Genomic DNA, 10,067 nt, shown 5'->3' with positions numbered 1-10,067 from the left:
CTATTCAAAGAAGAGCGGAAAGTTCCCCAGTTTCCTGGCCAATATTCATCACTGTCCAGCCAACATCACCAAAAGAAAGACTAGCTGGTCATTTATCTGAGTGCTGGTCAGTGGGATTCTGCAGCTGTAGAATGGTTGTTGCATTTTGCTATGTAACAACTGTCAGTGTATGTCAGTGCTGTGTGAATTAGGTTATTTTATAGCTCATATGATCTACAAAAGTTCCTTAATTCAGGGTGGGGGAGATACAGAAAGCTGTACATTTCAGTGTTGTGGAGCAAAATTGACTGCAGCGGTTCAAGAAAGCAGCTCACCACCACCTTTTCAAAGGCAATTAGGGATGGGTAATAATTGCTGGGCCTAGCCAGCGACGCCCACATCCCGTGAATGAATAAAAAAAGTGCTGAGCTAAAGAGAAGAAGACTTGCATTTCTATAGCACGTTTTATGAGCTCAGGGTATCCTAAAGTGCTTTAGTCATATTTGAAGAGCAGTCATTGCTGTAATTACAAAATGTGGCTGTTTCCACACAGCAAGATCCCACAAACAGCAATGTGATGATGTCCAGATAATCTGTTTTTAGTGATGTTGATTGAGGGATAAATATTGGTCAGGACATTGGGGAGAACTCGCCGTGCCCGTGCCCCCCCCCCCCGCCTTTTCTTGAAAATAGTTCCATAGGATCTTTTAAAGCCACAGGAGAGGGCAAATGGGATCTCGGTTTATTGTCTCATTTGAAAGACAGCACCTCTGACACTGCAGCACTCCCTCAGTACTGCATTCGGAATGCAGTTCTGCTCAAGTGGACTTAAATCCATCATTTTCTGACTCGCGACTGACACTATATCCAATTTTTAAGTTTGCAAGATGCCAGGGGAATGTCCCGAATCTCTCACCATGTTCACCCAGACCTGAAAAGACAAAGAATGAACTGCTAATTGAATTAAAGACACGTGTGCTGAAATGGTTCGGTGGGTGACTGGGTTACTCCAGATAATCGGTCAACCCCTGCTTGAATACCCAACCTCAGTGGGCACAGTGGCACAAGTTCAGGATGGGGGGGTGGTTCAGTGGGAGGAGGCACTGAAAGCTATTTCAGTGTCCCTGGTGAGGGGTAGAAAGAGTCAGCCGTACATCAGATCACTTTCCAATGATTCCCATTGGGAAGCGTATGGCGGATGAGAGTGACAATGTTAGAAATGCAGGTCTCCTTTAAGAGTAAACCAGGACAAGATTCAGAGTGAACTGAGAGTAGGTGATGCTTATTGAAGCCTGGACTTAAGAGCTGGGCTTTTCCCCAGTAAGGGGGTTTTCACTTCTGGACGGGGTGAAGGATCTAGTGGGGAAGAGTGGAAACTGGTATTTGTACTGAACTATGGTTTAACAATAAAATAGTTGTGATTCTCTTAAATGCCCTCTGAAAAAGGGCAATTAGGGATGAGCAATAAATGCTGGCCTATCCAGCAACGCCCACATCTCATGAACGAATAATATATTTTTAAAAATTCGCCGGATGTCTTCTGCTGTCTGATTCAGTAACTGGATATCCACCTATTGAACAGAGAGGAGAGGATCAAGGCTAACAGGACAACTGAGACTACTGTGTGAAGAGTGGGAATTCCAATAAGGTACTGCTGTCGGCACCAGTGAAACATTACCAGTATCAGATAGAACCTTCAGAGGTAGAGAGATGAAAATTGAAAAAGGTGCATTTCAAATTGTGGGTTTCATCGCCAATCGCAAAGATGTCAGAAGGGGTGGTTTTCTGATGGGCATCACCAGAGCAAACTGCACCCGCAGCCCAGGTTCCTGCCTATACTCAGCAGCTACACTCACATTTATCTGAGTGCTGGTCAGTGGGATTCTGTAGCTGTTGAATGGTTGATGCATTTTGCTATGTAACAACAGTCAGTGTGTTTCAGTGCTGTGTGAATTAGGTTATTTTATAGCTCATATGATCTATAAAAGTTCCTTATAGAAGGAACTGTCTAATGTATGTAACCTGGAAGATCGGAATTATAATCCCTCTGGAGCAGCTGCACGGTGAGAGTCAAGGTCTGAGGCAGGGTAAGTGGTGAACATAGGAACACAGGAACCTCTGAACCAAGAAAGTTCAAGGTCCAATGAATTCACCTTCCACCTATCTGACAGCCACATGATACCATGATAACAGAGTTATTGATTAATCACAGGGATCAATCTCTATCAATTAGAAATAGCACAGGAAAACCCCCAGTAGGCTTTTAAAACCATAGCTCCAAAATCACCCACATAAAATAAAAACAGAAAGTTCTGGAAAACCTCAGCAGCTCCGGCAGCCACTGTGGAGAGAGAAGCCGAGTTAATGCCTCGAGCCTGTACGACTCTTCTCCAAAACTGGGTTCAGTTCGGAAGAAGTCATATTGGACTCAAAAATTTAACTCTGTTTCCCCCACCGCAGTGGCTGCCGGAGCTGTTGAGTTTTTCCAGAACTTTCCATTTTTATTTCAGGCTTCCAGCATCTGCAGTATTTTGCTTTTACTCTAAAGTCGCCTGTTCCTCTTGAACACGCTGCACTTGCTGTTTGAGACTCATGTCTCAAATTATTCATATACTACAACCCAAAATGTCGCTTTCTGAAAGAAATCTATTTAATTTGTGTTGTCTGAACTGAGCCGTACCACAGTCACCCTGGATACAAGCGCACATTGTGTGATTGTTTTATCTTATTAAAACTAGCTGCACTCCAGTGGCCGGGGGACAGCCTGCAGTCCGAGACATTTAAAGAAAGAAAAATGTCCATTTTTATGGCCTCTTTCACCACCTCAGGACATCCCAAAAGTGCTTTACAAGCATTGAAGTACCTGTTGAAGTGCTGTCACTGTAATAATGTGGGAAACAACAACAAGCTCCCACAAACAGCAATGAGATAAAGTGCAAATAATCAGTTTCAGTGATGTTGATTAAGGGATGAACATTAACCAAGAGAGAGTACTCTCCTGCTCTTCTTCATATGGTGCTGTAGGATCTTTCAAAATGGCCCAAGAGAACAAACAGGGCCATGATCATAATATTTAAGCTTCTAACCCTGCTTCTCCCTTAAGATCAGTTGGATGCCTACATTTCCACCAGTGCAAGCAGCAGCAGACAACCACTCTCCAGTCATGTCCAGTAGTGAAAGGATCTTTAACTGGCAGGAGAGGCCAAGACACCTGATGACCATCAACCCAGCGATGACCTTTGACCCAACGATGACCATTGTTCCAGCAATGACCTTTGCCCAGCGATGACCGCTGACCCAGCGATGACGGCACTGGCCTCAGGGTTGTGCCTGCGGTTGGTTTCCATGGTCACCATTGCAGTATCCACGTGGGCAGCAGGGAGGCTGGTACCGCCAGAGACTGTGTCGGTGTAGAGTGTAGTAATGAAGCAGGTCTGTCAACAACAGGGCCAGAACACAGAGACCGTACACACAGACTGCAATCATTGATCCGTAATTGCTGGGGGGATGGGGGTTGGTGGGAGTGGGGAAACAGAGAAATAAGAGTAACTGTAATACAGAGTTTGAAAATCTCACCAACTCAATCTCAATCACAGAGTCAAACAGCAATAAAGCAACCTCTCCTATTTTGGGTCATCTATTTGGTGCAATGGTCATTAACCACTGAGACTCAGTCCCCAGTCTGTGCTTAGCTGAACTCAGTCATGGCAACAAACGCAAGATATTTGGTGTCTGTGCCCCAGGATTATAGACAGACTCTCACCCCCATGCCCACAAACGCTTGCACTTTCCAACAGGAGGTTACTAATGGGCCGAATGGTCATACTCCTACCAGACAGCGTACAGAAGCAGGAGCATTGGTGGAATTCTACCTCCCACATCTCTGAGACCACTTGTTGCAGCTCAACATCTGCCAACTCAGCATGGGCTGGCGATTGAAAAGCTTCCACAAACAGGATGGTCATATGGTCATCCTTCTACCTGCCTGCCCACCACTACTTGCTGCTGCTCCTCACCTTCCTAGCCCTGTTCAACACCACCCACTTTTCTTTTAACTGGGAGGCCCCTTGTGGATGGCCTTGCACCAAAGACCCTCTTCCAAAGCCATCACTAGCTAGATCGCAGTCCTGCTAACCTGGTCTATGACCCCTCACCTCTGAATTAACCAGCACTCACACTTGGATACATCCCATGCTCATACTCACACAAAGCTCGTTGTGGGTGCAGTCTGGTTGATTTTCATTGTGCTCTGAAACTGAGACTCATTGCAGCAATATTTCAGGGTTTGGTGGCTCTGACGACAGCAGTAGACACGATTCTGCTCCTCGTTAAGCCGCGGACAGTAGAATCCGGAGTGATGCATTTTTGCAGCATCCTGGTACGGCTCACAGGTTCTGTACTTAAAAGCAGAAACTGGACAGAGGAAGATATTGTCAAGACATTGCATGTTGTGACTTCAGATCAATATCATTACAATGTAATGAAGATTCAGGGCAACAGCACAGCCCGGTACAAAGACTTTGAATATTTTCAGAAAATGGGCCAACAGATGGTAGGTGCAGTTTGATAATCCAGAAATAATTAACCATAAAACTAACTCTCTTCCTGTCTCTTCTATATCCTCCCATCCTCATTGCAGGTACATACTCCAGCTGGTGTACAGTCCAGCTCTGATATTTTACCCAGTGCCTATTTTAATGCATTAACTAGACAGACAATGCGGTCTCCTCTACATTGGAGAGACCAAACGCAGACTGGGTGACCACTTTGTGGAACACCTTCGGTCTGTCCACATGACCCAGACCTCCCTGTCACTTGCCATTTCAACACACCACCCTGCTCTCATGCCCACATGTCCGTCCTTGGCCTGCTGCATTGTTCCAGTGAAGCTCAACACAAACTGGAGGAACAGCACCTCATCTTCCGACTAGGCACTTTACAGCCTTCCGGACTGAATATTGAGTTCAACAATTTTAGATCATGAACTCTCTCCTCCATCCCCACCCCCTTTCTGATCCCCCTTTTTTCCAATAATTTATATAGATTTTTCTTTTCCCACCTATTTCTATTATTTTAAAATTTATTCCCATCCATTGTTTATTCTCCACCTTTTGGCCCATTTCGATCCCTTCCCCCACCCCACCCCTACTAGGGCTATCTGTCACTTGCTCGTCCTGCTTTCTACCCTTAATGTCACCATTAGCACATTCCTTAGCTATTATCACCACCATCAACACCTCTTTGTCCTTTTGTCTATGACACCTTTGGCAATCTCTTCTTTGCCTCCACCTATCACTGGCCCTCTATCCAGCTCTACTTGTCCCACCCCCCTCTACCAGCTTATATTTCACCTCATTTCTATTTTTCTTTAGTTCCGATGAAGAGTCATGTGGACATTAACTGTGTTCTTCTCCACAGATGCTGTCAGACCTGCTGAGTTTTTCCAGCTATTTTTGTGTTTGTTTGAGCAAGTGTCTTCGACTTGTCAAGGAAATCACCAATGGCCGCTATCCTGTCCTGAAGCAGTTACCTTACCAACTTCCCAGCATCAGTGAGTGGACAGTGATGAGGAATAGGGGCAGTGCCATCCAATGGACAATGAGTAGAACTCTCACTTTGAGTCCGAAGGTTATAATCTAAGCTGATATGCTCCCAGTGCAGTACTAAGAACGCACTGCACTGTCAGGTATGCCGTCTTTTAGATGAGACATTAAACCCAGACCCTAACTGCCTTCTCGGGTGGACATGACAGGTGCCATGGGTTTATTCAAAGAAGAGTAAGGAATTTCTCCCCAGTGTCAATATAATTATATATTAATTATATTTAATTGTATGCAGTTGGTGGGCATTAACAGGTGATTTACTTAGATCCCCATAGACACAGACTGAAGCTGTGATTGTTGGGTTAGGAGGCATACGCTTGTAATGTGTAACTCTGTAAGTAAATATAAAACTGTGTAAAGATTGGCTCCAGTTCTATGCTTCGCCAACTGGTTTTCTGGAATATAACAATGGCTAATACTTACCCCTTATTCAATATCACTTAGACGGGTTATCTGGTTATTTATCACATTGCTGTTTGTGAGGTTTTGCTGTGTGAAAATTGGCTGCTGCATTTCTTACATTACAACAGTGACTACACTTTAAAAAGCACTTCATTGACTGTAAAGCGCTTTGGGGCATCCTGAGGTTATTAATGATACTCTATAAATGCAATTTCTTTCTTTACATACCTGTTGCCAGTAACTCACACAGCAGCAGAACAGTCAGGAGTTGGCTGGAGCGAGACATTGTAGCATCCACAACCTGGACCTCTAATTGTCATCCTAAAGGATGGTGTTGGTGCCTTAAAACAAAGTACACCATTTATTTCCAGTTCAACATCTCAACTCTTCCTTCTGCTACTTATCTCTTTGGTGAGACCATTCCCACTGCCCAGAGTTACACCAACAAAGATGGAGAAAGAAAGGTAGAGACAGAGGGAAAGAGAGAGAGACAGAGGGAAAGAGAGAGAGAGACACAGACAGAGACAAAGAGAGAGACAGACAGAGAGAAAGAGAGATACAGAGAAAGAGAGAGAGAGCTAAAGAGAGACAGAGAAAGAGAGAGAGAGCTAAAGAGAGACAGAGAAAGAGAGAGAGAGAGAGACAGAGAGAAAGAGAGAGAGAGAGACAGGCAGAGACAGAGAGAAAGGGACTTAGAGACAGATAGAAAGACAGAGACAGAGAGGCAGAGAGGAAGAGAGAGAGAGAGAGACAGGCAGAGACAGAGAGAAAGGGACTTAGAGACAGAGAGAAAGACAGAGACAGAGAGGCAGAGAGGAAGAGAGAGACACAGAGACAGAGAGAGACAGAGAAGTATTTGGGAAGTCTAAATCATTTTGTCTATAGTGGTAGGGTGAGACACCTCTGGATAATTAGCCCGGGGCATGTAGATATAATTCGGTTCCCATTTTAAAATCATACTTTCTTATTTTTAATATTTTTGTAAATGTAAATTGCTTCTACTGTAAATTCCTACATCAATATATTTATCATGGAAATTACCTATGTAAACTTGTCACAATGCAATTACAACCCCTGCCTCCAAACAGTGATGGCATTGTAGCATCCCCTCTGGTGGGAAGGTAACTTACAGTGTGACATGTTTACATATGAAATTTCCATTGTAAACGTGGTCAGGTATTTCATACAATTCCCATGCAGACTGAATCCCTCATTATTTAAGTTTGAAAGCCATAAATAAAATTCACAGCCTAAGATCTTAAAAGAATACATTGCTATAATATATCAATGAAATTGTTCAAACTTGAGTGCAACTACCAGCGTAACCAGAGTTTATTTCAGAATGGGCTGCTGGAGAAATCTCTGGCGCCAACCAGTAGCAATAAAGGAAGTTCTTGCAAAGCTATAAAAAGTTGACTTTTTCCCCGAAAATGTAGCAGGGGTAAACAGGGGTAGGGTGGAGGGGTGGGGAAACAGTTGGGCGCTTGGATTGAAGTTAATCTGTGAATGAAGAATATGAAAAAAATGGTGAGGGGAGATTTAAAATTTACGAAGGGGTCTGTATCAAACTCAGCACAATAGAGCCTGTGAGGCGCCGGGGGGGGCGGGGGGGGGGGGGATGCTATTCGACTGCAGGAGCATCACAGCCCCACCACATCATCACCTGCACCTTCCAGCGGAGTCTCTGAATCGGGGAGTGGGGCCCGCTCGGTGTTTTCTTTGAGTTCGAATCCTGACCAGGTAACGCTACCTCGGACGGTTTTAAATAGGACGATGGTTCCAATGGGACTGTGACCAGCTTGTCACTGCAGTTACGGGTTTGTCATTTTACACCGAATCCAAACATTTAACATAAAAAGAAAGCCCCACGGCGATAGCGTGCCGTGCCACCGAGTGAACAAATACACGAAATTCACTGAATTCATCTCACGAGGGGGCTGGCGAGAAATTCATGGAAAGAGGGAATAGATCAGATTAAACCGCAAGCGCCAGGGTTTGCCCCTTTCTCGAGGTTTCCCCTTACCTGAACCTGCTTCAGGTAAGATCACCCAGGTCGCTGCAGCTCTGTTCAGGGAAGGAATTCCGTTCGTAAAATCTGATATATATATATATATATATATGCGCTCGACTGCTTTTGTTCCAATGGCCTGTCTGTGCTGGAGTTTGAGCGCTGCTTGGCATAACTAAATATCTCCTCTCTGCAGTTTGTAACAGCTCTGTTCTACACCAGCCCTTACCTTTAGCAATCTGCATTCTAACTCTTCAGCTGGACGAGGTGGAGCTGCTGTTTTCGGTCTAGATCCTCACGCTTCCTCTCGGATCTAACCTGGTGCATTTTTAAAGTACATCCTGCGCTGAGACTGGGCTGCTTTTTTTTTTAAATTATAAATTACAGTATTATGTTTAGGTCGATTTGCAATTTGAAGAGCCCCTCTCGCCGGAGGGCGTGTTCTAATTACATTTCCATGCAATTGACACAGTCCCTTGGCAGTCACCGCTCAGCGACGCCTCTCACCTAGCAAAAGGCATGCCTGAGTTCCCATTTATTCCAGGGTTTTATCATTTTACATCGTATCCAAATATTCCAAAGCAGGTTCCCCCCCCCCGCCCCCGTGCCAATATTCGCCGAATTAACATTGAACGGAATTCACCGAATTCATGTTGAGGCAATCGAGAAATTCGCTCCGAAGTTAATAAAGTGAACTTTCCTTACGATGGTAACCTTGCCCTTTCTTGGCGGCAGATACTATTCGACTGCAGGAGCATCACAGGCCATCAAGATGGAAAATATTTACCCCCCCCCCCCCCCCCCCCATTTCTGGCCCAGGTACTTGGTGACATTTTTAAAAGAATATATTTTTAGTCTCCTGCCGGTTATGTCGCTCTTACCCCCTCTCACGTATCTGGGTTAATTGTGATCATGGGATGAATTTATTTCAGCACCTGAAACCATCCTTTCAAGAGTCTGGTTCAAACTCGCTGCCCCTTACGGCTTGTTCTGTGCCAGTAATTGTTACAACTGCGTGCACCAAGGAGACACACAACTGCCAGGCGATGGAAATATTGAGCCATTCTCCAACTAAACCTCACATCACTATTTCTTCCCCAATCCCCAATCTCCAACCCCCCAACCTGCCTTCAACCCTAAACACCATCCCTCATTCCACCTCTCCCCATCAATTTAACTCCCCAGTTTCACGGCCATCATCAGTTACCACAACCCCCCCACCCCAGGTGATCCCTTTCTTCAGTCTGTCAGACTGTAGCAGCCGGGCTATTGAACCATGAGAGTCCGCACCCGATTTTCATAACCGACACTTTCCAACTCACTGGACAGCAATCAGGTGTGGGGGCCCTGGGCGATATTTCCCATCCCTAGCCCAAAGGTCCTGAGGCCAATTGTTCTGCCCTATTCCTTGCCCAGGTGTCAGATGCAGCCTGTGTGTGTGTGGATCAGTGGCACACTGCAGCTGTACATTTTGCCTAAATAGCATGCACTGGAAAACAAGTCATTGAAACCCTCGGGACATTTCAGAGTGCTAATTTATTGTTACTACAGGACAAACAAGGCACGGGGATACACAATGAACGGCAGGACCCTGGGGAGTACCAAGGATCAGAGGGGCCTTGGTGTGCATGTCCACTGGTCCCTTAAGGTAGTGGGACAGATAGATAAGGTGGTTAAGAATGCATATGGGATACTTGCCTTTATTAGCTGAGGCATAGAATATAAGAGCAGGGAGGTTATGCTGGAACTGTATAAAATGCTGGTTAGGCCACAGCTAGAGTATTGTGTGCAGTTCTGGAATCCGCGTTATAGGAAGGATGTGATTGCACTAGAGAGAGTGCAGAGGAGATTTACCAGGATGTTGCCTGGGCTGGAGAGTTTTAGTAATGAGGAGAGATTGGATAGACTAGGGTTATTTTCCCTGGAGCAGAGGAGATTGAGGGGGGACATGATTGAGGTGTATAAAATTCTGAGGGGCATAGATAGGGTAGACAGGAAGGAACTTTTCCACTTGGTGGAGGGATCAATAACCAGGAGGCACAGATTTAAGGTAAGGGGCAGGAGGTTTAGAGGAG

General features: G+C 45.2%; 1 protein-coding gene across 3 annotated transcripts; it reads right to left on the bottom strand.

Moving 5' to 3' along the window:
• Positions 1 to 662: 662 nt before the first annotated feature.
• LOC121272081 (protein shisa-like-1a) lies at positions 663 to 8,409 on the bottom strand. Of its 3 annotated transcripts, none has more exons than XR_005941845.1 (4): positions 8,222 to 8,409; positions 6,213 to 6,325; positions 4,185 to 4,392; positions 663 to 3,478 (listed from the first exon to the last, which is right to left on the bottom strand). XR_005941845.1 is itself a non-coding variant. In XM_041178521.1 (4 exons), the coding sequence occupies exons 2-4, from the start codon at positions 6,268 to 6,270 to the stop codon at positions 901 to 903; spliced, it is 276 nt and encodes a 91-aa protein (XP_041034455.1). In that variant the 5' UTR covers positions 6,271 to 6,325; positions 8,222 to 8,409; the 3' UTR covers positions 663 to 900. The 3 variants fall into 3 exon arrangements, 1 of the variants encoding a protein (XP_041034455.1); XR_005941846.1 differs by lacking the exon at positions 8,222 to 8,409 and adding an exon at positions 7,648 to 7,807; XM_041178521.1 differs by having other exon boundaries at positions 663 to 910.
• Positions 8,410 to 10,067: the final 1,658 nt, after the last annotated feature.

This window comes from Carcharodon carcharias, chromosome 32, assembly GCF_017639515.1.
Source record: "Carcharodon carcharias isolate sCarCar2 chromosome 32, sCarCar2.pri, whole genome shotgun sequence".
NCBI classification, from domain to species: domain Eukaryota; kingdom Metazoa; phylum Chordata; class Chondrichthyes; order Lamniformes; family Lamnidae; genus Carcharodon; species Carcharodon carcharias.
The sequence above is the reverse complement of the archived record's forward strand: the minus strand, read 5'-3'. Positions and strand labels throughout refer to the sequence as shown.

Bases quoted from the DNA above. Each gene is read 5' to 3' on its own strand.
- LOC121272081 (XM_041178521.1), bottom strand. From the start codon at position 6,270: ATGTCTCGCTCCAGCCAACTCCTGACTGTTCTGCTGCTGTGTGAGTTA. The intron at 4,393-6,212 runs GTATGTAAAGAA...TCCTCTGTCCAG, and splicing joins GTGTGAGTTACTGGCAACAG to TTTCTGCTTTTAAGTACAGA.